The sequence below is a fragment of the Patiria miniata genome, unplaced genomic scaffold (assembly GCF_015706575.1).
Source record: "Patiria miniata isolate m_02_andy unplaced genomic scaffold, ASM1570657v1 HiC_scaffold_17, whole genome shotgun sequence".
Lineage (NCBI taxonomy): Eukaryota > Metazoa > Echinodermata > Asteroidea > Valvatida > Asterinidae > Patiria > Patiria miniata.
Genome location: NW_024037055.1, coordinates 7,509,544 through 7,534,023, shown reverse-complemented (window position 1 = coordinate 7,534,023; position 24,480 = coordinate 7,509,544). Strand labels below are relative to the sequence as shown.

General features: G+C 41.3%; 2 protein-coding genes across 3 annotated transcripts in view; one reads left to right on the top strand and one right to left on the bottom strand.

The window, feature by feature from the left end:
• LOC119723704 (lysosome-associated membrane glycoprotein 1-like) overlaps positions 1-11,732 on the top strand; it is a 43,819-nt gene extending 32,087 nt beyond the window's left edge. The window contains exons 6-11 of one of the 2 annotated variants that reach the window (XM_038194497.1): positions 3,956-4,184; positions 4,777-4,947; positions 6,128-6,273; positions 7,531-7,777; positions 8,368-8,538; positions 9,736-11,732. In XM_038194497.1, coding sequence (XP_038050425.1) covers positions 3,956-4,184; positions 4,777-4,947; positions 6,128-6,273; positions 7,531-7,777; positions 8,368-8,538; positions 9,736-9,881 — 1,110 coding nt within the window. In that variant the 3' untranslated portion in view covers positions 9,882-11,732. The remainder of the gene's footprint in view (positions 1-3,955; positions 4,185-4,776; positions 4,948-6,127; positions 6,274-7,530; positions 7,778-8,367; positions 8,539-9,735) is intronic. The other variant, XM_038194499.1, reaches the window with a different exon arrangement.
• Positions 11,733-17,645: 5,913 nt separating this feature from the next.
• LOC119723703 (golgin-45-like) lies at positions 17,646-24,374 on the bottom strand. Its single transcript, XM_038194496.1, has 6 exons — positions 24,179-24,374; positions 22,734-23,110; positions 21,431-21,630; positions 20,194-20,322; positions 19,094-19,310; positions 17,646-18,327 (listed from the first exon to the last, which is right to left on the bottom strand). The coding sequence occupies exons 1-6, from the start codon at positions 24,234-24,236 to the stop codon at positions 18,106-18,108; spliced, it is 1,203 nt and encodes a 400-aa protein (XP_038050424.1). The 5' UTR covers positions 24,237-24,374; the 3' UTR covers positions 17,646-18,105.
• Positions 24,375-24,480: the final 106 nt, after the last annotated feature.

The following is a 24,480-nucleotide window of genomic DNA, read 5'->3' as shown; positions in this document are numbered from 1 at the left end:
AAAAATTCACTTCATGGACCCTTAAAGTTTGTATGCGGAATGCATCTGGCGTGTGCATGTATACACTTTCTGACAAGTCCAAACATGTGTGATTTTTATTTAGTATCAAATACACCTAGCATTAAAGGTATAGTCCATCATTTGTAATTTGTGCATTTTGTTCGTTTGAAGCAACAAACGTGCTCAAAATCTAAAGAAGGATATGAACAACTAACCTGATGAAGTTTCAGCTCAGCTTCAGCTGTACATTCCGAGAAAAACAGCATTCTAGGATCTTGATTTCAAATCTAAAGTTGCTGAATCGTGTTTGAATTGGGCCTGAATTCAGCGTCCGAGACACGTTCTGAATGAGCCGATTGCAGCTACGCGATGTCGCGCACTGATCCGACAAATTATAGCAACCGCGCGTGTGCGTCGTGCCAATGCTTGCGTGCGCTTCACTGCAAAACAAAACGAACCACTAATTGAAATTTCATACAGTGCGTCTTAAGAAGCACGTTGTAAGGGCCTTCTTTGTTGATTTCTCCAGAAAGAATAATTTCACAGGGAGTTTAGTCCCTACTATCTTTCAACCAAGTATGTTTTTCAACAAGAATTACACCAGTTACTTTTGGATAGCTGCAAATGATGGACTCCAGCTATAAATCATGTTTGTTTGTTGTTCCTTTTCAGGCGCAGCGCAGAACACCGAGTCTGCAGCCCCACACTGCTCCTACTAAGAAAATCCACAGAGGGACCCACTTCAAAGGCAAAAACTGCAGGGCCAGCAACAACGGGGGCTACAACCAAAGCACCAAAGGTTACAACAGCAACTGCAGCAACTGCAGTACCGACAACAGCAACACCTGCATCAACTGCAACTGCAACTGCGGCAACTGCAGGGCCAGCAACAACTGCTGGGACTGCCACTGCGCCAACTGCAGGGCCAGCAACAAATGCAAGCACCGCAGCACCCAAAACGACGGCAGCACCCACAAGCCCGACACCGGGCCCCACCACCGTGCCGCCCCCATTTTTTACCTATAACGTGACGAGCGCCGATGGGCAGGTGTGCTTTCTGGCCCAGTTTTATGCAGGGTTCTCAGGCACGTATGAGCTCAAGAACACATCCATGGTAAGAACTACAAGATCGCATGGCTTACATTGATTTCATTGATTTAATTTTATATTTTTTTTAAATATCTTCTTCTTTTTTTCAGGGGGTAGATTGTCAGTTAATTTGTATATATAAATACCTAAGACAGTTTACCCATTCCTATTGGTCAAGAGCCTGTCACGTGGCGGTCTTAAACGGATGATAAAGACCGGCTGGCTGGTCTGAAACACTTTGCCAGTGTCATATGAAATTTGGACTCCTATGAAATCTGGTCCCTTTTACCTAAATCTTTAAAAATGTATTGCTACATGCACCTGTGTATATTAAAATCTGCATAAAAGCTTTCCTTCACAATGGTGCCCATAATTGCACAATGGTGCAAATTTTCGTCATCCTCATTTTAAGACAGACCTTTACGAAGTAGTGTGTTTTATTTGCCTACTACAGATGAACTTTAACTTTGAGATGCCAGAGAACGCCAAAGTCGATGCCAAGAAGAGCAGGTGTGCTGGCCTTCACAAACCGCCATCATGTTCCTGACCTGGACCGAAGGTGCAGACAGCTTGGCTCTGGAATTCAGCATGGACAACGAAGCCCAAACCTTTCAGCTGAAATCTGCCAACGCTAGTCTGACGCATTCCCCTGCACACTTCCCTGATAGCAAAACTACAGGTAGCAAATCACTCTATGGTAGCATGTTCCCTGGGCCATTTCGAACATTTAATTTGAATAAACGTCTGATACGCTGACTTGCTCAAATGAATAGCACATTTTAAATTTGAATTTGCCAGACCAAAGATGCTGTTGCTTAATAACGTGATTCGGTGCAAGCCTTATGCTAGCTAAGCAACCCCCAGCTCTGGAATGGTCTGGTGTCTTTGTGCCATTCTCACCTATTGTCAGAGTTGTAATGACTCGAGTCAATGACTCGACTCGAGTCCGACTCGAGTCAAAATTTTTGGTGACTCGACTCGACTTGAGTCCCTTTGAGTAAATGACTCGACTCGACTCGAGTCACTGCAAGCAAATGACTCGACTTGAGTCCCTCATCAAAAGACTCGACTCCGATGCAAAGCCTTACTTACTTGTCAGATGACCGCAATTTCTTTGGCATTTTGTAAGAGTGTGTGGCAGCTTTCTCGTGTAGTGTGAAAATACCGCACAAAGTAACAGCTAACTCCAACCTGCATGACGTTGTTTCCCATCTCATCATAATCAGGGGCAGTCAAGTACGGCGGTGTCACCATGGGAGACTTCTTCAAGGCTGATTTTGGATACAGCTTCAAGTGTGCGTCCACCGAGCAGATTGCTTACAAGGCCAACGACTTTAAGTTTACCTTCTCCCAGCTGAAAGTGCAGCCGTATGAAGTGGACAAAACATTCGGCCAAGGTAAACAGGTGTCGCAAATCTTGATAATTGAGCGTTAATTGGTTGCGTTCCTGTCCGGTTCAAAGATTGCAAGTAGATTGTGTTAGCTTTAACAGGGAATATACAACATTGCAAACATCAATATTATAAAATACCTTACTGGACTGTTAGTGAATGACAGTCTAAAACATCCTGTGAAATCATGGCACCTGGTGTGCTGACATTTTCAAAAAAAAGTGGAATTTTGTATTAATTTTGTATTAATGGTCGGCTGACTAGTGTTGGATTTTTTTTTTCAATACTGGCCCCAATTTACCATATTTAGTTAGTCCGCATTTTTTGGGTACACCTGTAAATGGGTACAAGCCAACTAGACAGCATGACCTTACTATTTTCCGACGTCTATACATTGCTCTGTTTCATCTTAAGTGGGTCCCGGGAATCAAGCGTCTATGAACACAAAATTTCAAACAAGTCAGTGTAACAATATTTTGTATAAGCTACTGACCCCCTATATCCAATCACTTCTGAAAATTACGGCAAAAGCAAACGTTGTGTATCGTCTGTAAGATTCTCCTGTTCTTGCCGTTTCAGAGAGCCCTTGCGTAGCAGACGGAGCCCACTGGTCCCTGAAAGAGATGGGTAACTTTTGCCTGCTGGCAGATTTCCAACTGACCTTCACCGGGGAATACACAAAAAACAACTCGAAAATGGTGAGCAGCAAGGTGCACCCAACCACAGAAATAAGATCAAATAATGCTTCGTGATAGACAAGGGGCGGTTTGAATTATTTCCTCCTATGCTAGATCTGTGTCATGTTGAAGTACAAGGAGAAGTTGATTCCAATCTTGCAAGTGCCCAGGAATGTGTGTTACATGTGTCTTTCTTGGATTGTTTTCGCGTCGTGCAATCCATTTTAATATTTTTTTTTTTAGTAAAGACTTTTATATCTGTGCTCAAACAAATCATGTGAGATAATGGATACAAAAAAAATGTTACAGATAATCCATCTGGTCTTCCTTGTTTGTGTTTTACCCATCTTCCCCATCTTTCATCCCTTTCCACCTCCATACTGTCCCCCCCCCCCCCCCCCCCCCCGCATCATCCCTTCACTCCCACACTCTTTTGTCCGTTCCCACTCCCTGTGACCTTTGATCCTTCCCTTTCTGGTCCCTCCCCTGTTCACACCAGACCCCTTGTGGTTTGCCATCTCCCTTTGTTTCTTTGTTCTCTCATCCACCCTCCCCTGCATCTTTCTACACCTTTCCCACTTAATCCTCCTTTTGTGTTTCTTCTTTCAGCCCTGCATGTTTGTGTGCACCCCCATGTTCATGTATGTACCTCTGTCATTTCTGTTTTAGCCTCTGAAGAAGAACTTGCTAAGTTCGCAACGTCAGGCCACATTAATTTTAAGATTTACAAAAAAAATGTGTTTGCAGGTAACATAAAACCTCATTGTTGTTTGTGTTTTGTTTTGTTCAATTTTTCAGGGTACGTTTACCGTCATGCTCCCCGCAGATGCCCGTATCGACCTGGCCAACAGTCATTGTGAGGATAGCAACGCCCCTATGGCCCAGGCTGTCTTGGCACTGACCTTCGATCAAAACTCCTTCATGCAGGTGTACCAAGTCGACAACAAGACGAAAACCTTCTCCCTTGTCAACGCCACGGCTAAGCTGATGCACGATAAAACCCACTTCCCGGATAGCAAGGACGCTGGTAGGTTCTGGGCATGCTCGGTTAAAGCCAGTGCATCTTTTTTTTTTAGCGCAGCGAGTCCTCGGATAATGTATAACATCACCATGGGTGTCGCGAGGAGGGGGGCAAGGGGGCGCTTGCCCCCCTGGAAAAGCGAAAAAAGAAGAAATAAAGGGGACGAAAATAAAACTAAAAGAGGCGAAGTCATTTTGCTGTTAATTTATTGGGTGGGGGGCAAATGCCCTGCCCACCATTGAAAAATGATAACTTGAGAATATGCTGGAAAAGTACAGGGATTTCGTGGGGCAAATGTGCTTTGTCCCCCCTCTAGAAAAAACACCCATGAACGTCATATTGAAACCACAGTTTTTTTTCTTTGCACAATTTTTTGTCACCTTCAGTGTCGAGTAGTATGAACACAACCTTTAGTTTGCTTCTTCAAAGAAATCAGTGTCCTTAACCTTTTTTTCTGTTTTTGGTATTATTTTTATGGCAGCACCAAAATTCAAAGCTGTGTTGCATTTCGTTGCAGAAATTCTCTGTTACTTAAACTGTAATCTGTCACTGTCGTCCATCACTAAAAAAAATTTTCGCCCGTTTTTTTTTTCTTCAGGTAAGATCGTTACTTACGGCGGTGCGCTCACGGATCAGTTCCAGACTGGTCTAGGGGATTACTACAAGTGCTCGGCCATGCAGAAAGTAGAATTCAAGGAGAACAAGTTTGCTCTGAGCTACACCGACTTGAAGATCCAACCGTTTGATGTGCACATGACCTTCGGAAACTGTAAGAAGACGCTCTTGACTTTGTACCTTTTTGTCGCAAAACTCTGGCTGGATGGTATGGACTGTGCAGAAGCTGTCCATGTGGCTGTGACAATAACTGGAACACATATGTGTCTTGTTTTGTTATTCGAAATTTCATCCAGTTTTCCTGCAAATTTGCATCATCTATCAAATAATCTAATCCATGCCAAACCAGGTGTTTTTTGCTGCACTCGGTGAAATGAAAAGTGCTAAGAAACGCAGTCAAGATGTGTCAGACTATATTTCTCGTTATAATTATTTCTTTTATCAGACTCATTTCATTGCTTAAAGGGAATATACAACATTTGCAAACATCGAAAAATAAACCTACCAAGTTTTTACGAAATACCTTACAAGGATGTTGGTAAATGACAGTCTAAAGCATCCTGTAAAATTATGGCACCTGGTGTCAAGTCATTTTCAAGAAAATGGTATTTTTGTATACATTTTCAACGATGGTCGGCCGACCACCGTTGGAAAAACCTAACTATTTTTCAACTACAGCTCCAAATTTACAATTTTTTTTCAGTCCAAATTTTGTTTGCTATTGGTTACATGTTCTTGAACTGGTGCAGGCCAGCTGGACTGGTTCCCTTACCTTACAATTTTCCGACATCTATAAATTGATCCATTTTATCTTTAGTGGAGTCAGGGAACCAGACTACTTAAACATTTTTGTTTTTCTTGGTTTTTCAAGCATTTTCGAACACAAAACTTCAAACATGTCAGTTAAACAATATTTGATCTATTATACTAACCCCTCAAATAGTTCATTTTTGAAAATTACAGCAAAAGCCAGTGATGTACATTCCCTTTAAAGACCATAAGGTGAAATTAAAAAAAAACGCCTCCTGTCGTGTGACCAAGCTTGGTCACGCGAGGGCCTCAACACCACCAGTTGATAAAGACACCGTGATGGTGTCACAAGCTCCCGATACGAACCCTGTAACCAAAGTCCCAAAAAGGTATCTTTTATTTAATTGATATAAAAATGGGACAGGAAACGAACTTTCATGCTCGATAAAAAAAACCCGTATTTTGTCAAGCCAGTCAGTACCTGGTTGGGTGTGCAGTGTAACCAACTGTACGCCCTTCTCATCAAAAGGAATGTTTGGAATTGTAACATTTTTTTCCCCCGTACCTTTTTTTGGTTATCCCAGTGAGCCAGTGCGGTCAGGACACGCCAACTGCAAAGCCCCCCACGGTCCCTATGGGTAACTGGACTATCACCAGAGACAACAAGACGTGCATGATGATGCAGTTTCAAGCTCAGTTCATCATCTCCTACCAAAAGGAAGTCGGGGGTGTAAGTTGGTTTTTTTAGTCCATTAATCATTCGAAATCCTTGAGGGTTGGGATTAAATCTCTCCCTTGGAGCAGTGCTCTCATTGAAAACTGTTTTGCTTCAAAATCTTAGCTTCTTTCCCAGCACTATCTTCGTCTCAGGCTCTTGGATAAGTAAGAAGCCTTGACTGTCCAAACCAAACAGAGATGTCCTAGGATTACATGGCGATATTCCAGGATAGGATTTTTCTTATTGAGAGAGAGAGAGTCCCAAAAGTCAGATACTTTTAATCGTCCGTAGCCAGAGCTGTTGATGAAGACTAGATTTGTAAAGGTCTTCATCAACTCTAACTCCCTAGGGTGTGTGGAAATTCATATTAAAGTTAAGGCTTCAGCATTGTTAGGGTCGAGAAAGTAATGGCTCCCTGCAGGGGTGTCCATCGGAACGGGGTACCCGAGTACCCGACCGCTGATGCCAGGAATCGGTTCCAGATTTGGGAATCGGGTCCCCGTAACCAACTTTAAAATTCACTTTAGTAACTTCTCAGACAATGAAAAAGAAAGGTTTTGAATGTCATTTGTGGGGAATTTGACGCTCTCAGACAATGAAAAAGAAAGGTTTGAATGTCATTTGTGGAGAATTTTTAAAGTGAAAACCAGGCCGCACAGACAATCAAAATATGTTTTTGTGTATTTAACCGCGATAAAGATGATGCTCGCAGAAGTTGCAGTTTACACCGTCAAGCTCTAAAGCCTCCAGACAACTTCCGGGATCTGAATGTTGGGGTTGGGTCCTTTTCGGGTATCCGGGTACCCGGATACCCGTGTTTTACTCCAGTGGGGTACCCGGTTAAACTCCCACGCAATTTCGGAAACTCCGATCCCATGATTGGTAGTCAGGCTGTTGTTGATGCTAGGCATTCACTGCATTCTTCCTCTATGGATTAAAAAATCAGCGATCGGCCGACACGCCAGAGGTTCTTGCCTTAATGAACTCCGATATGAGGTCAACTTAAATTCAGATGTGCACACTTTGTTATGTTGATGGCGTGTGATGTGTACACCTTCTTGTTTGTCTGATCGGCTGAAAGAAATCTTGTGCGTAGGGTTGCGTAGTTTGTGTGTAAGCCACTTGTATTCGGAGCTGTGTGACAAAATTATTACGAAGTGCCAGTGTCAAATTCTGCCAGGTTTTGGAAAAAATACACACTTGTGCAAGATCCTTGGGGTTAGGGTAAATGTATACTAACGTAAAACTTTTTTGTTAAATTTCTATCAGAAAACTGAGATGAGCAAAGTGGGTTACTACCTTCCCAACACCACCCTAGACACCGCTGAGTCCACCTGCGGCGACACTGTGGCCATGTTTGTCGGCGCCTTCTCCCCTGAAAACCTGAAGCCCATCAAAGACTGGGTCATGACTCTGGAATTCACCATGAAGAAAGACAAGAGCTACTCAATGACAAACTTCAGCCTGGAGTTCATGATGGATGACGCCTACTTCCCGGGCCTCAACAAATCAATGGGTAAGGGCTTCCTGACGTCAGAGGTTCTCACCAATTTTCAGAAATAATTTTAGGCACAGTTTAACCCTAACTCCCCGGGCCTTTTTGCTAGGATGTAGCCCCTCAATCCTGCAAAATCGTCCAATTGGCCTCGTGGAAAACTAGCATATAGCCTCAATCCTGCAAATTCCTCCATTATTTCTTGGATATGGTCCGTGGAGCGGTGACCACTGCCTGAATCCTGCAAAATCCTGCGGCAGTGACTGTCAATATGTTGAGGCTTGGCCAGTGACATCCTGGAGCTGTGCGGAGGATTTCAAGCATAATCCTGGCCTATATTTATGCATGGCTGAGCAAAAACAACACAAGGTCCGACCCAAGACCTTGACAAAGTGCATCCTACAAAATCAGCAACAGACTTTTGCCATGTAACCTCAATCCTCCAAATTCCACTTTGGCAAAGAGGATTTTGAAGGATTCAGGGCGGTTAGGGTTAAAAATTTGTTTGTATTGTTTCAATAGCAGTTTTCAGATTTGCTCAGCTAATCGTTCGTGCAGCACATTGTCTAACTCTGCTATTTTGTTCCTTGTTATTTTTTTACCAAACTCAGCCAAGATGGTGACCGTCTTCAACAACACGACGCGCTTTGATTCCACAGCTGGCAATTACTACATGTGTAACGCAAACCAGGACATCATGGCCATGAACGTCAACGCAACCTTCATGAAGCTCAAGCTGCAGCCCTTCGCTGAGCAGGTCAAGGGCGGAGGCCTCGGAAGTCGTAAGTTGAAAGAAAATAAAATAATTTCTTCAAAGTTTACCACAGAAATTGACTGGAGCGGGGTTTTGCACCTGTGGCCTCCGGATTGCCGTTCCAGTGCTCTTCCAACTGAGATATCCAGCCCTATCGTGGTGGTTCCACTAGTCAGTTTCTGGTTGTGGTTTATTTGAAAAGTGGAAAGTAACATATTAAAGGGAATTATTCCTGCAGTACTTTTGTTTGCATCCTGAGGGAGGGGCTTGTAAAAACTGGGAGGGGCTTATAGAAATTGGGTAGGGGCCAATACACTGTTTGAGGCGGCACTATCACATCCTCGGGGGCATCACAGGGCCCTGGTGAGGTGCGACGCTCTCAAAGGGCTCAAACCCTACTATGCTTCTCACTCTAAGAGGGGGGCATGCATGCAAAATGAGGCAGCCCCGCACAAACTCTCCAACAAGTCTGTGCAACCGACTGTGTACAGAAACCAAACTTTTCGGCCATGGCACGGCTATGAGAATTGGAAGTTTTCCGATACGCAAGTATCCTGAGAATCGCAAGAATGCAGTTAACCAAACTAATGAATGAAAACAGAGCGGGCTGTTGCAGATATGACAATAAACGCCTCCCACCTCTAGTTAGTGTACATTTCTCTTGGTGCTTATGAGCAAGTTTGAACAAGCTACTGTGGTCACCCAACGAAAAAATGATGGTCCGAGCGGTCCAAGCCTACTGTGTGATCGATAGACAAGGATCACATGCACCAAAGTAATCGCAAAACAGTGGCTCCCGAGGTTTTTGTGTACAAAATGTGCTAGATATTGTTGTTGAAAAAAATGTCAACAGAAGAGTGACAAGTGGCCATTATTTCCCCAAAGAGTGGTAGGGGAAAGCCATCCATTGCTGTAGGGAGTAAACTCAAAAACGGTGTAATTACATAATTCAATAGTCGGCACATGTGTTTAAGGTCGTCTTTCAGTAACAACCAGGGCGTGCAGGGTGAAGTTCCGAAGGGCGCTGTTTATTGAAAAGTGAGTCCCGGAGCACTGGCAGCTTAAAATCGCTGTACAGAATGATCGCTATTACGAAAAATTTCTGTGGATCCTGCTATGTTCATTTTAGCAGCGTTCCACTGTACTAGCCTGCAGTTTTGAGGCACTTGTAGTGCAGCATGTTGGACTTTAAGTCCCACTATATTTCCTTGTTTTTTCTCGCCAGCCTCTGACTGCGCTGCAGACAATGACGTCAGTAACATCGTGCCGATCGCCGTGGGTTGCGCCCTGGCCGGCCTGGTCATCATCGTCCTGATTGCCTATCTGATTGGACGAAGCCGCTCCAACCGATCTGGGTACCAGTCGGTCTGAGAACATGCCACACAAGTCCGCTAAATGATGCTCTGTATTGAAAACACAGGTAGATCTTTGGGCAGGGTACCAGGGAAGGTCACTGGTAAGTGAGGGTTTTCACCATTGGTTTTGCAGGACCTTCCCGGTACTCTGTCACTATGAAAGTAATTGACCTATCGCGGTAGAATCGCGTCAACGCGCCTTGTGAAATATTGTCCAATTATATACAAATGGACGCGGAGACAAACAAAACTTACCGTACAAAAATTCCATAGGGTTGTTTAAGGGGCAGGCTAACTTGCAAACGTCGATTGGTCAATTGGCTGGGTCTGAATCTTTTTTCCAGAGTTATGATCTAGGTTTTGGTCCATTACAACTACATGGGAACAAGCTGACAATAGACATTATTCTGAAAGCCGTTTCAGACACTGCTTGCTACCGTCGCCTCATTGAGATATTTTCAGTACAGAGCACATTTAAGCCCCCAATCTCTGCTTAGCTCTGTTCAAACTGAGGATCTAATGCCATGATTATGCAAATTTATGCGGATTTAAGTAGAGATTGGCGGGGATTTAGTGGGGTTTTTTTGGGGGGGGGATCTTTTTGTTTCAAGAGCTGAATAACATAATTGTTATAGCTTGACTAACGTAAAGTTAACTACTTTTTATTTGAAAAATATGCGTCACTTTTCTCGAATATGATTAGGGTTAATTATGCGTCTTAGTTCATGGCTACAGAAACTAACCTATTAACAAGATTTCTTTGATTCCAATTTCATTTTTTTTTTATATGTAAATCTTGTTTACAAATAGCACTTTTGTGAAATGCATTCGACTGGATTTTAATGCTCTCCTTGAACCAACTGTAAAACATACTTTATAATTAGCATGAATGTTGGTTCTGTGTATCAGTTTTTGATGATGAAATCAAATCAAATGCTGAACATGGAAAAAAGAAACAACATACTTAAATGTGTTCAGTTTATATATATATATTTACATTTTGATGTGATTTTGTGTTTATTTACTTACACAGTAAGAATTTACAAAAAAAAATTAAAATATTTTTGTAATGTTTTGAGGGAAATTTCTTTTTGGGATAAGCAAAGAAACTAGAATTTCTCGCTCTGATTCTGTAAATGTTCTAATTTTTATAAAATATGTACACAGATGATTTTTATGTTATCCCTTTTACTTTAGCTCTTAGTATGTAGTTCTCCTTTCAGTAGATGTAACAGTCGCCCATAGACTTATTTTAGTCATGAATATTATAAAAGGAAAAAAAATGCAAGGAAACGACGTTAGCATAAAGAAAAGCAAGAATCTAAAATAAGGATGTTTCGTAATGTTTAGACTGATTTGTGATTTTGTTTTTTTGAGGGTGAAATAAAATAATTAATTTAGATGGAAAACAGTTCTACAGTATTTTAACTTGCATGGTGTTACAAAATTTGAAAGTCCAAGTACATGTGCTTGGTTTGTTTTTTCTATTATTTAGTTAATTTACTCCTTTTCCTTCACATGTAATTCTAGGCAAAAATGACATAACGGTTAAATCCTTACTACATGAGAAAGTCAAATGACCCTCCATAGCTACCACTGGGCGAGTAACTGAATAACTTGAGTACTCGTGAGAAGTTATGCTACTCATTGTTCTACTTGTGGTTTTTCATCTACTCAAGTACTCATCCTGGCACAAGTAGAAGCACGAGTAACTGGATTACTCGAGTACTCGTGAGTAGTTATGCTACTCATTGTTCTACTTGTGGGTTTTCATCTACTCAAGTACTCGTCCTGGCACGAGTAGAAGCACGAGTAACTGGATTACTCGAGTACTCGTGAGTAGTTATGCTACTCATTGTTCTACTTGTGGGTTTTCATCTACTCAAGAACTCGTCCTGGCGCGAGTAGAAGCAGCTACTCGCGAGTAGTAATTTAGGGTTTAGGGTTCAGGACTTAATACGTCCCCTGCAAACAGGGAATCACTCCTCCACCTCTCTCTCCTGTCATGGAAATTCAGTTAACTAGTTGCGAATACTTAACTACTGGCGACTTGCCCTGGCCTGTCCATAACCCTAGACGTATTTAAACTTCTGCATTGTGGTCCACTCAAAACATTTATAAAGATGAAAAGATACATATTTGAGATCATTGTCTGTAGAATAAAACTTGAGAGTTTGATTCCCTGGAAATGTTCATGAGTTGAATGTATTTAAGTAATAAAAAGAATAGGGGGAAAAACTAACAAAATGATTTTTCTTCTTGATTGATTGATTTTTCTTGTATATGAAGGATTTTGCCCAATGTTGCAGATACATTAAAGGAAGTTAAAATGCTAGAAATGTACATATGAGGATTTGAGGTTTAATACATTAAATACAAATCTTAAGCTTACTAATTCCACACAGAAGCTTACTAATCCCAATCCAACGAGGCAGACATACTTCTGAGGAAAAAATAAAAGTAATTTCTGATTTGCAGCTATTTTTAATCTTGCTTTAGATTTTATATATGATAGATGCAAAATATGAACACAGAATGTACGTATTGTTCTAATCTGTGGCTAATGAGATGAGTAAAGACTAGATGCATATTTAAAGGGAAAATACAACATTTGCAAACATCAAAAAATAAAACTACCAAATCATTTTGAAACACCTTGCTGGACTGTTAGTGAATGACAGTGTAAAGCATCCTGTAAAGTCATGGCACCTGGTATACTGTCATTTTCAAGAAAAGTGGTATTTTTTTATCAATTTCCAATGCTGGTCGGCCGACAAGCGTTGGAAAAAACTGGCTTTTTTTTCAAATACTGCCCCCAATTGACCATCGCACTTGTTTGCAATCAATTACACACCTATGAACGGGTACAAGCCAGCTAGACTGGTTCCCTGACCTTACAATTCTCCAATGTATGTAAACTGCTCTGTTTCTTCTTGTATGGAGTCAGGGAACCAGACTACAGGAAAATGATTGTTTTTCTTGGTTTTTATAGCATTTTCGAACCCAAAACCTCAAAAAAGTCAGTGTAACTATATTTGCTATTTATTTCCAACCCCCCAATTCCATCCATTTCTGAAAATTACAGCAAAAGCAAATGATGTATATTCCCTTTAAACTGAGGATGTACTGTAAGGGGTAAAATTGAAATACGTGTGTATGCTAGGGCCGAGAATTCTTCTCTTTATTACAAGTATCTAAATTGGTGATGGGTATTGTTGGCATTCTTTGTGATTCATTAGTCATGCTTCAATTTGAAATTGTTCAAAAGCTGGTAAGTCATAGGACTAACGGTAATACTGATAATTCCATCAATTATAATTATCCAAATGCAACAGTCTTTTGTTCTGTAACCGTGGTAACACTTGCCTCTTTCAAGATGAAAAAAAAAGAAAAAAAGTCTGTTTGAAAAGTTTGAATGTGTTTTGCGGCTTTTGGAATTTTTCTGTGTTGATTATTCGTTTTGACATTTGATTTTCACATAGTGCCCTGAACAGTTGAGTAATGCAAAGGTATCATATTAAATTGAACATTTTTTTTTCTGCGTTAATGAAAGCTGTAATTATTTGCTCTGAAATCACAGTGAGTACTCGGACGGATTTTATACCGCTTGTATTATAAAGAAATAGCTGCTAGGTTTTGATGAAGAGTGATTTGCCTTCTCCCAGTCTGGGGTATGATGTGTTTTATGTTAGCCCACTTATGTATTATAATTACTCCATCAACTACAATTCAAAGACACTGGTGAGGTGATGTCATGTTCATGTGCAGGTTGTACATTTAATTGATTGGTCCGATCTTTGCAACTTCCAGCAAGTTCACGTGTCTTAAATTTAAGGCTGTGTGTGTGATCATCTTGGAAATCATCTTGGAAATCTCTTCTACTTGTGGTTGTCTGATTAAGCTGAAATTTTCCAGAAATTTGATGCGTTTATTACGCAGAATGGTCTTTCTAAGCAAAGCAATAAAATAGACAGAGGTACAGCACCGTACTCAACTTAACGTATACATTATAGATGAAAGAAATCAAAACCTAAAACAGAACTCCTAGAAAAACACTCAATGCACATCAGAAAAGCCGAATATTGCTGTTTCACTCGGAGGAGTCTGGATAAATTATTTCATCTTTAGAGGAGTGTATTATATCGTTCGCTGTAATGTCTGCTTATGCATTAAAACGTTATCTTATTGTATTGAGGTTCTATAGTGATCACTGTCTTAATGGCTTGAAAAGCATTTTCGGGAACTGTAATTGGTTGTGGAAATTTTTTTTTTTCAATAAATGTGAAAATTGGTAACAAAATATTTACTTGAATTGTGTTTGTTGTTCTTTCTGGGTTATATTTTGATGGAAATGTATGTAAGCTCTATGTGTTACCTATCACAGCAAACTTAATTTTCAGTTTCATTTTGTGTATATTGAAGGAATGTCGTGAATGTAGACACATCTAATGACAGACATAATTATAACAATTCTTCAAGCCAACTTGACGCACTAAAAGATTGAACACGCGCGCAGTACACAAACTTTTCAGCGGTTATTCTATTACACGTGCGTGTTTGTATGGAATGGCGCGATACGCAGAGTGAGGTTGTTGCCATGGATCGACCAATCAGGATCGAGGATTCAAATTTACTTGAAGATAAGACTTTTTTTAATCAAATTCTCCACTAAAGCTTGTACATTATCATACCAAAAAAAGTAACCATGATTTTCCAATACGTTTTATGTAAAATAAGATGATCATTTATTTGTTTCCATTACATTTTATTATTTACATCAGTATATCTTATTATACACAAGGAGATAAACAAAACTCAGAAGATTATTATTACATTTTAATATTAGATGCTCATTTATTTGTTGCCATTTCATTTAATTATATACATCAGTACGTCTTATTATACACAAGGAGATAAACAAAACTCAGAAGATTATTATTACATTTTATTATTTACATCAGTATGTCACATTATACAAAAGGAGATAAACAAAACTCAGAAATGAGAAGTATCAAACTACGGTAGAGACAAAATATACCACTTAATGGGCTCGAAAGTTACACAAACACTTTAACAAAAACAAAACTAGGTTTGTGTAGACGTATCGCTTGCAATTCCAAGCGAATACATCATGGAGTCAGTTTTTATTAGGACTTCCATTTATAAAATGCTTGAATGCAAAGTGAAAATTATTGTCAGAAATCTTTACTATTTTTTGATATGTCCGCACATTCCTCGTGACTAAATGTAGGAGTCTGCCCCCCCCAAAAAAATAACATTTTATGTACTTGTGTAAATTTCTTTTTACCTTGTGTCCCACAATTTTCACAGCTAGCTTACTACTGCAGTCAACAAACTAAAATATCACTCTTGAATTAAAAGAAAAATATTAATAATCCTTCAAAACCGTAAAAGGAATGTGGGCGCTGGTGTATGAAACAGAAAACAGTATTTCTCTTCACCCACTCACTGTACATGTAGATGCACAGGGAAATAAAATATAAAGGAAGTTGATTGTTCAGAACGAATCCAGCAATAGTGTTGGACCTATTGAACCATATTAATAGCTCTCAAGATAAGATGGGAAAACTTTATTGCACAAAAATGACATGCAGGTTACGCCTGAGGCTTTGTAAACAAATATGCTAAATCTGGATAAGGACGGCATCATGGATTTTATCTTCAACACTGATTGTGATGTTTTCAAAGGGGTAAACAATAGGAATTTAAGAATTTCGGTCCAGAATGCATCACGATATGAGACGGAGGGGTACCCCCCCCCCCAATCTCCATAAATACCCTAATCCTTATGCAAACCTTAAACTATTGTTACCTAACAACCCCCCCCCCCCCCCAATATCTCAAAAGAATTCCTGAGATTCTGGTAACACAATGACCAACACAAAGGAGGGGGTTCTCTGCCATACTAAAAAACACTTGAATTAAAAAAAGAAAAGAAAAAAGGAATTCATAGATTCAGAGGAAATTCGATCCTCATTTGCCCAAGGCAATGAGGAGTTTCCTCAATCTTTGAATTCCTTTTTATAATAAATTTCCTGATTTGAGCTTTTACATGTCAAAACAAAACAGCTGTAATATTTGGATACAGAATCATCATCCAAATATTACAGCTGTTTTGTTTTGACATGTAAATCTCAAATCAGGAAATTAATTTTGTTGTAACTGATCCAGTTTATCTACAGCTCTCTGTACATTATTTTGAGTTCCATTTTTCATGTACATCATCAAAACAATAGCTGTTCGCTTCAGAAAATGAAAATAACATAATGAATCGCATGAACTCTAACATCACAATACAATAAATTGACTTTTTTAGTTCAAAATAGATTATTGCGGTATCAACACGAGTGTCTACTGAAGGATATTGCACAAGGAATAATGAACGGTACACGGCATGTGACAATGCTTGACAATATGAGTCACGTCACATGACTTGTTTTTCTCCCGACGGCCCATCAGCAAATTTGCACATCGCTGCCGAGATTACACTCGAAAGCAGCACAATTGTTGGCAAAACCTTTCAAAGGTTGAAGTGCAACAACTTGTACTACTGATAGGCAGAGAAGTGTGCAACAACTTGACCTTGTTTGCAAGACCATGGCATCATGGTGTAATCATCACAGATTAGGGGCCAAAGGTCAAGTTCGTAATCAAAATAGCCACACAACTGTCTTGTGATTACGCATGTGGTTTCCATTTTGGTTTCAGTGGTTCAGTGTAAATAGTGGTTCAGGGAATATACAACATTTGCTTTTGCTTTCATTTTCAGAAATGGATGGATTTGGGGGTCGGTATTTTATAGCAAATATTGTTACGCTGACTTGTTGGAAGTTTTGGGTTCGTAGATACTGGAAACACCAAGAAATAACAATCATGTTCCTGTAGTCTGGTTCCCTGACCCCATTTAAGATGAAACGGAGCAATTTAAAGACGTCGGGGAATTGTGAGGTTAGGGAACCAGTCTAGCTGGCTTGTACCCAGTCATAGGTGTGAAATCGATTCCAAACAAAATGCAGACTAACTAAATATGGTAAATTGGGAGCAGCATTGGAGATTGATACACAAGTACAGCTTTTCTGGAAAATGATAGCACACCAGGTGCCATGATTTTACAGGATGCTTTAGACAGTCCAGTGAGGTATTTCATAATAATGTATATATTTTTTGATGTTTGCAAATGTTGTATATGTTCCCTTTAACAAACAAATCTGTGGCCATGTATGGCAAGCACTGAAGGATCCAAACTCAGGGGAAATAATGGCAGAAAAGCTTGCCACAGTACCATGTACTGATTTTCGTTTTTGAGTCATGCATCTTTCTGAAAAGAACATGGCCCATTTTTATGGCGCTGCTAACCACAGAATTCAGTGCTTACAATCACCACTTTGTGCTAACTGCGCTAGCACAAATAAACCGTGCTAAACCTGTAAGCACAAAACCTTAGTTACGGGATGTACACATGCTCAGAAGCAAAAATTCCTTGTTTACCCGTGAAATACGCTTACCGTAAGCACAGAATTTGCTGCTACAGTAAGCAAGGATTTTTCGCTATCGGTAAGCAGAGCCATGGTAATTGGGCCCTGGAAAACCGTGCTTGCTTCAGGCACAACATGAGCAAAGCACTGTTGAAAAAAAAAAATCATGTGTCCGACCTGCAGGGAGATTAATATAACTTTGTTTTTCAGGGACTTTGGGTTTTTTTATTGGGGGAGGGGGATTTGAAGTTTGCAGAGAATATTAGATAAAGGCACTTTGTGAATAAAATTGTCTCAAGCCTTGCCATCTTAGATCCTTCAGAATCCACCAGGTCCTGGAGGACCTTGCGGGAATAAGAAATGGTAGAGCTCTGCTATTATTAACTTACACAAGACTTAATACACACGAGGCAAGCTGTTCAACGTGGGCACAGGAGGTCAGCGCGACGGACCAACGCTGTCTTTACGGCTGAGTGAGTGAGTGAGCGATACATGTGTACCCCTTCGAAGTTCTATTACAAACAGATGTGCCATTGGGCTCCTGCACGCAAAGCCGTAGGTCCCATGTGTTGTATAAGGCCTAACGCACCTAAAAGAACCCAGTAACGCTTATTGCTAAGAGAAGGGGTTCGCCCCGGTGTTTCTGGCAGGAAGGATATGTATACCCTGCCCGTGTTACCCCTGAGAAGGGGTGTTGGTGCAGTATTCATCAAGGCAAGAGACAAGAACGGCCAAACTGGCAAGTTAGACAAGTTTGATGTCTCCGGTGCAGTATTTGCAGCAGTTGATGGTCAGGTTTTCATACTTGGTCTGTGGATGGAAGCGCTGTGCTACGTTAGTCTTTGCTACAGGTCCTGATGCTGCTGGCAATGATGGCGATGATGGGGGTATATATGTGGTTGATGCTGACGATGGTAACGTGTGCATTCGCTCAAGCTTCAGGGCTGGTTCTCGGTTTAACAGAATCTGAAACAAAACAAAATATTTAAGTAATTAATAAAAATAATAATAATAATAATAATAATTTGGGAGGCTAATCATCCTTACTCGCAGCTGGTATGCTGAATTGCGAAGGACGCGGCTACAACGTGGTTGGGCCGCTGGCACGTAAAGGCGCCTATGGCTGCCGGCCACATCGACCCATATATGACCAAGGAGCACAGCCTGAGATCGAAAGTGTTTGATTTTTCCGGAGGGAGGAAAACCGGAGGGCCCGGAGAAAAACCCTCGTGGCACAGGAGAGAACCAACGAAAACTCTACTCACATGTGATCCGCGGCCAGGATTTGAACCGTGGTCACCTTGGTGAGAGGCGAGCGCTTTACGCACAAGCCACCCATGCCACCCAATGGTTAACCTATTTATCTGCAAGAACATAGATTCTTCAGGTCGTGGCTAGGGGCAGTCCTCCAGCAGCATGGGCCTCTCTGATTCTCTCCCTCCAGTTGGATCGGTGCTCCATGCAGGAGCTCAGGTCGTCAGTCGTGGGGACTGCTGTGTCCCTCTTCAGGACGTTGGTGCAGGTCCTCCTCTTGCCTCTGGATGCCTCTCGCAGAAAATATCCCCAAACTAGAAAGCCTTGAAATGTATGTTACACTGGCTGTTCTGACTGAAAACAGCCTAGGAATACCAGGATGCTGACATATGAGAAGTCTGGTTTAGGCTAGCCAAAGGGGAAGGTAGTTACTGTCAAATGTTTGGTCAAGCTGCGTTATTTATTTTTTTGGACTCACATCTTTTGCAAGCATCTCTGCGGATGTCCACTCCACAAAGTCAAACTGTGAGGTGGTCTTGGGCTGCGAGTGGCCCACGTCCCCCAGCAGGTGCTTGGAGATCATGGAGGACACCTGTTCGTTGAGTAAGGCCAAGGTGAGGACGTTACTTGATGTCTTGGCTTCTTCTGAGAGACTGTGAGATCGCTGCAAGGCATTGGAGAGGTAGTGGAGCAACCTACGAGAGATTGTTGAAGGAGAAAGAGGGAAGCATTGGTTTACTGCACAGTAGCTGGGTTTTTGATATTCAGGGAGCCCTCTACCAAAAGATCCACCATTACGCCCTCAGATCTTTCGAATTCCACTAGAAGGTTTGAACAATTCAGCAGGCAGAGGCTTCAGTGTTAAACCAGTTTCACGGTCACAAAATGCCAGAACTGGTGAGTTCTATTTGTGCCAACCTTGCCATCTTTGTGTGGACCTTATAACAAAACAGGTCCACACGATGCTGGTTGTGTGAACCTTCTGTGGACCAAGCCAGGTCCACACAAGGTGTCCCCCTCTCTGGAAAACAGGTTTAGAGGCATGTTTTGGGTTAGGGTTATCTGTCACAAAATGAAGATGATCACTCAAGGAAATCATGATAAAAAAATTGGGTTGAAAGAGTATTGACACTGCGAGTGAAATAAGTTTTTTCTCGTTTTTTTTCTTAACTTCACAAAGACAAAGGAATGTCCACACTAGGTATGTATTAAGGGTAGGCCTGGTATGTGAGTTTGTTTCTGCATTCAATAGGGGACGTTGAACAATAGAGTCCTCAATCCCCGAAGGTCCTCAATTGACAAGTGTACAAAACATATGGGAGGTCTTCCTAAAAAGAGTACCAACAAAGAGGGACAATAGGACGTCCACGATCGATGGTGTGAACACGACAGTGTGAGTGCGTGTGTGAATTTTTACAGCACAATTACTGATGAAGGGTTACTTGCACTTTAGACAAACATGGTGAATGGTCAGTTAATGTCCACTGTCCCAATTGTGATTTCATCTGCAAAATGCAAATATCAACAGGATATGTCTGTTGATTTGTTCATGTTTTTTTTTTCTGGACTTGAACCAACCTTTGGGTGTGCATCATGTGCGATCTGATTTCGTCTCGTTCCTCCAGGATCTTACGGAGAGCAAAGCAGGCTTCTTGGAGGACCATGTCCAGACGGGTGCGTGAGGAAACAGCTTCATCCACCTGCAGTCTGTGAGGGTGTCAAGAAAGAAGATTTATTCTTTAAACTCCCTTCAGGGTAGTTTGCCTGGAACCTTGCCAAATGCAACAACCTGCAACAGTTGGAAGCCTGTCCAGTGTAAAAAAGATAACAACAGGTCAAAGATTCCAAGGCCCCAGAGTCTCGCTTTTCACACTAGAGCCTCTCAACCTGGAGTGCACTCAACCCTGGGTGGACTCAGTGCCACCCCGGGTTGAGTGTTTGATTTTTGAACACCGCGTTCAACCCCACACTTTTTTCATGCAAACTAAGCTTATTTCGCTCGGTCACTACTGTTTTGAACCCTGGTGCAAATCTCAACCCTGGTCTGGAGCAGAGTTGAGTTTAACCCGGGGAGAAATCAATCGCAGGGTTGACGCAGGGTTAAAGATATAGTCCATCATTTGTAATTTGTGCATTTTGTTCGTTTGAAGCAACAAAAGTGTTCAAAATCTAACGAAGGATACTGAACAACTAACCTGATGAACTTTCAGCTCAGCTTCAGCTGCATATTCCGAGAAAAACAGCATTCTAGGATCTCAATTTCACATCAAAAGTTGCTGAATCATGTTTTGAATTGGGCCTGAATTCAGCGTCCGAGACGCGTTCTCACTGAGCCGATTGCAGCTATACGCGATGTCGCGCACTGATCTGACGAATTATAGCAACCGCGCGCGCGTGTGCGTCGTGCGTCGTCGCCGAATAACAAAAAGAACTACTAATTTAAATTTTCCTACGGTGCGTCTTAAGACGCACCGTTGGAAAGGCCTTCTTTCGTTGATTACTTCAAAATGACAGCTTGCCAGAAAGAATAATTTCACAGGGAGTTTAGTCCCCTTACTATCTTTCAACCAAGTATGTTTTTCAACAATAATTACGCCAGTTACTTTTCGGATGTCTGCAAATGATAGACTCTAGCTTTAAACATTTTCAAGTGTGAAATGCCGCATGTTTTCAACCCTGCGTCAACCCAGTGTCATCACCGCGATTTGTGTACTGTGACAAGACTATAAGAGTCCATGGTGGCCGACTGCAACAGGACACAACAGGAACACTGTAATAATGGGACCAGCTCCCAATGTCTGAGATTGCATTGTACCTGCTGCCTAGGAATTTACTCCTCCACACATCACACTGGATGTTGACTCTCTCCAGCGTTTCGCGTTCCTCCGCTAGCGTCGCGATTGTGTTCTCCAGGTCTTGGCCGAGCTGAGCGCGCTCAGTGGACAGGTGCTCCAACTGGGCCTGTAGGTCCGCCCCCATTGACGCAACTAGAAGCTTTTTCAGGTCTTTATTGACCTGTGGAGTATTGGGTTTGCAATGATAACAAATGGTAGAGTAAGGAGCATGGAGGTACATGTGAACCATTGTAGTATACTGGTAAACACTATCCAACTCCAACAATGAATGGAAAATGCTAATACAAGAATATTGTACTTATGTTACTGCATTACTCTACTGTATCATGTGTTCTTTCTACACCAAGGGCAGATCCAGAACCAAATTTTTTTTTGGGGGGGGGGGGGGGAAGAGAAAGAGGGCTCGAGTATTTTTTTCCAAAAAGGGGAAAGGGATTAAGCCCCCTCCCTATGCAAACATGTATCCAAACATGTATCCTTTCAGTCAAAATCAATCAAGTGACTGTTTTTAACAGTTACATGTAAGAGCTGCCAACCAACATAAAGCAGGATTGACTGGCTGTGACTGTTTATGTAACTGGATACAGCTATGCGTTGACTGTAGGTGATTGATATGCCAGCTGTGCCCACCACTTACCTGTTTTTAGCCTGTTGAGTTAATTTGACTAGTCAGAGTGCTTGCTTGAAATATGACGTGACTGTTGGTGACTAGCCTATGTATGAAGGCATGGCAGGGGAAGAGGATTGATTTTTTGACTGTCTGTGACTGTTCAGATTATATTACACAGGCATGCAACTGGAAATTTAGAGAAAAAAAACGAGGAAACTCCAAACCACACCAGACTTTGTACAGTGTTTTTCAATTTGTAATGGCATTAACGAGAAGTAAAAAACAAAGAAATCAGCGGATCAGAGGAAAGTTGCATGCCTGATTACTGTACTATTCTACTGTATCATGTGTTCTTTCTACACCAAGGCTGGATCCAGAACCACGTTTTTTTTTTTGGGGGGGGGGGGAGAGGGGGAAAGAGGGCTCAAGTTCTTTTTTTCATAAAGGGGAAGGGGATTCAGTATATAATAAAAGTAATATTAAAACTACATGGTGTGTGTAGCTGATGGCTTGCGAGGGATTTACCCAACATTTCAATATATTTCCTGAAAATTTAAGACAAAAGATGTCTTCGCTCCTCTGATTGGGGGGGGGGGGGGGAGAGGGGTATGCCCCCCCCCCCCCCTCTGGATCTGCCAATGTTTTACACCCACCTGATTTTGAACGGCTGCTTCGGACACCATCTCTGCTTTCTCATCCTTTAACCCTCTCATCTCGACCTCCAACTTTGACAGTTGTTCCTTCAACTTCTCATTTTCTTTGATGGCTTCTTCCAGCTTGGCGCAGACATCCTGCCGTCCGTTTGCAAAGACTGAAGTGCCCCCGAGAGGTGATGGGCTTTGGGGCCTGACATCTCGCTGACGATTCCGTTCCACAAGGGCCACATCAGTGGAGTTGCGATTTTTACCGTCAAAGAAGGCTGGACGAGTGAGGCGGGGAGTCGCTGTTGCTATTCCAGCGGGTTCACTGGAGCTGGTGGCATTTTCTTTCCCATCTCCCTCCAGTCTGGGAAAAGCTGGGGATGTTCCATCTGGTATGAATAGGGAGGGGAAACAAAAATGAATTCAATAATAAAATAATTCAACAATCAATCAGTACGTTGAACTTTGTAGCATCATTGTGAGACTGAGGTGACTTACTTCTGTACTTAATTGTTGTAAATATTTGCAACAATAAAAAAAAAAATACGTAAACAATTTGAAATTTTAGTATTAAAGACAAATAGGCCTTCTACTAGGTGGACGCAACTTTGCGTGACCTCTGATCAACGAGAGGTGAAAATATTTCTCAGTCAGCAGTAGCAGCGTTCATCTCGCGAATGTTTTAACCACATGTTAAGATAGTGTGCCACCATAAGAAACTAGAAGAGGCATCCCCCTGCATGTCAATGAACTATGATGAATTGAAACAAGGCTACAAAGTTACGTTAGATGGACTGTTAATCCTACATATAATTGAGAAACAAACCACAGGTTCTTCAAAAAAAAAAAAAAATCTTCATGATTTTACTTGAAAGTTGAAATGAAAGTTCCAGTCTAGTAAAAAGTTTATAAATAATCAGACAACGACCTACTTTTATTATGCCTTTTATGTACACTGTCATGCATGTCATGTCTGTATGAAACTGAAACTGAAAGTGCATTTTAAATGAGACTTTGTTGGAAATAAAAGTCTGAAACCCGATGGAAAGAATTCCATACACGGCCTCCACTCATATTCCTTAATAAAGCCCTCTTGATAGGCTAATCAGAAAGTGCTGCCTTCTTCACATGTTTAATTTTCGTGAAATTTCATGTTGAACAGTTGAAGTTTTGATTTCCAAACGTGTGCAAACGAATCTGGAAATTTCACGAAAAATAGACTTCTGAAAAAGGCAGCACTTTAATTTCTGATTAGCCTATAAAGAGGGCGAGTATGCTTGTAAAGCAAAAATAAACTAAAAACTAAGCCTAAATGTGAAAATCAAAATTTGACAAAATTCGACATGTTTTTGTACATGGTGGAAGTGTGGCCTTTATTTACGAAGGTAGTCCAGTAAATTGGCCACAACAAAAAGCAAGACAAGTGAAAAGTGTAAGTTTTCTTTACAAAATTTTACCTCTATTTATCGACTGTCCGTGACTAAAAATGATGTTATCCAAATTTCTTTGGTCCATTGTTGTTAGATATACGAGATGATGGTCAGCGTTTGCTTGATTAATAAATATGAATGACGATAAATCTTCGGTAATTTATAGAAGTTAGAACCGTGCAAGATCCGTCATATCCGCCGACGTGGGCGCATCCATTTTAGAAAATGCCGCCCTCTACAGTCAAATCTATCGCTAGGGGTGGGGTTTGTAAGAGGGTGGAGTTTGTGAGATGGGTGGGGGTTTACCTGTGGGATTTTTGGAAGTAGTG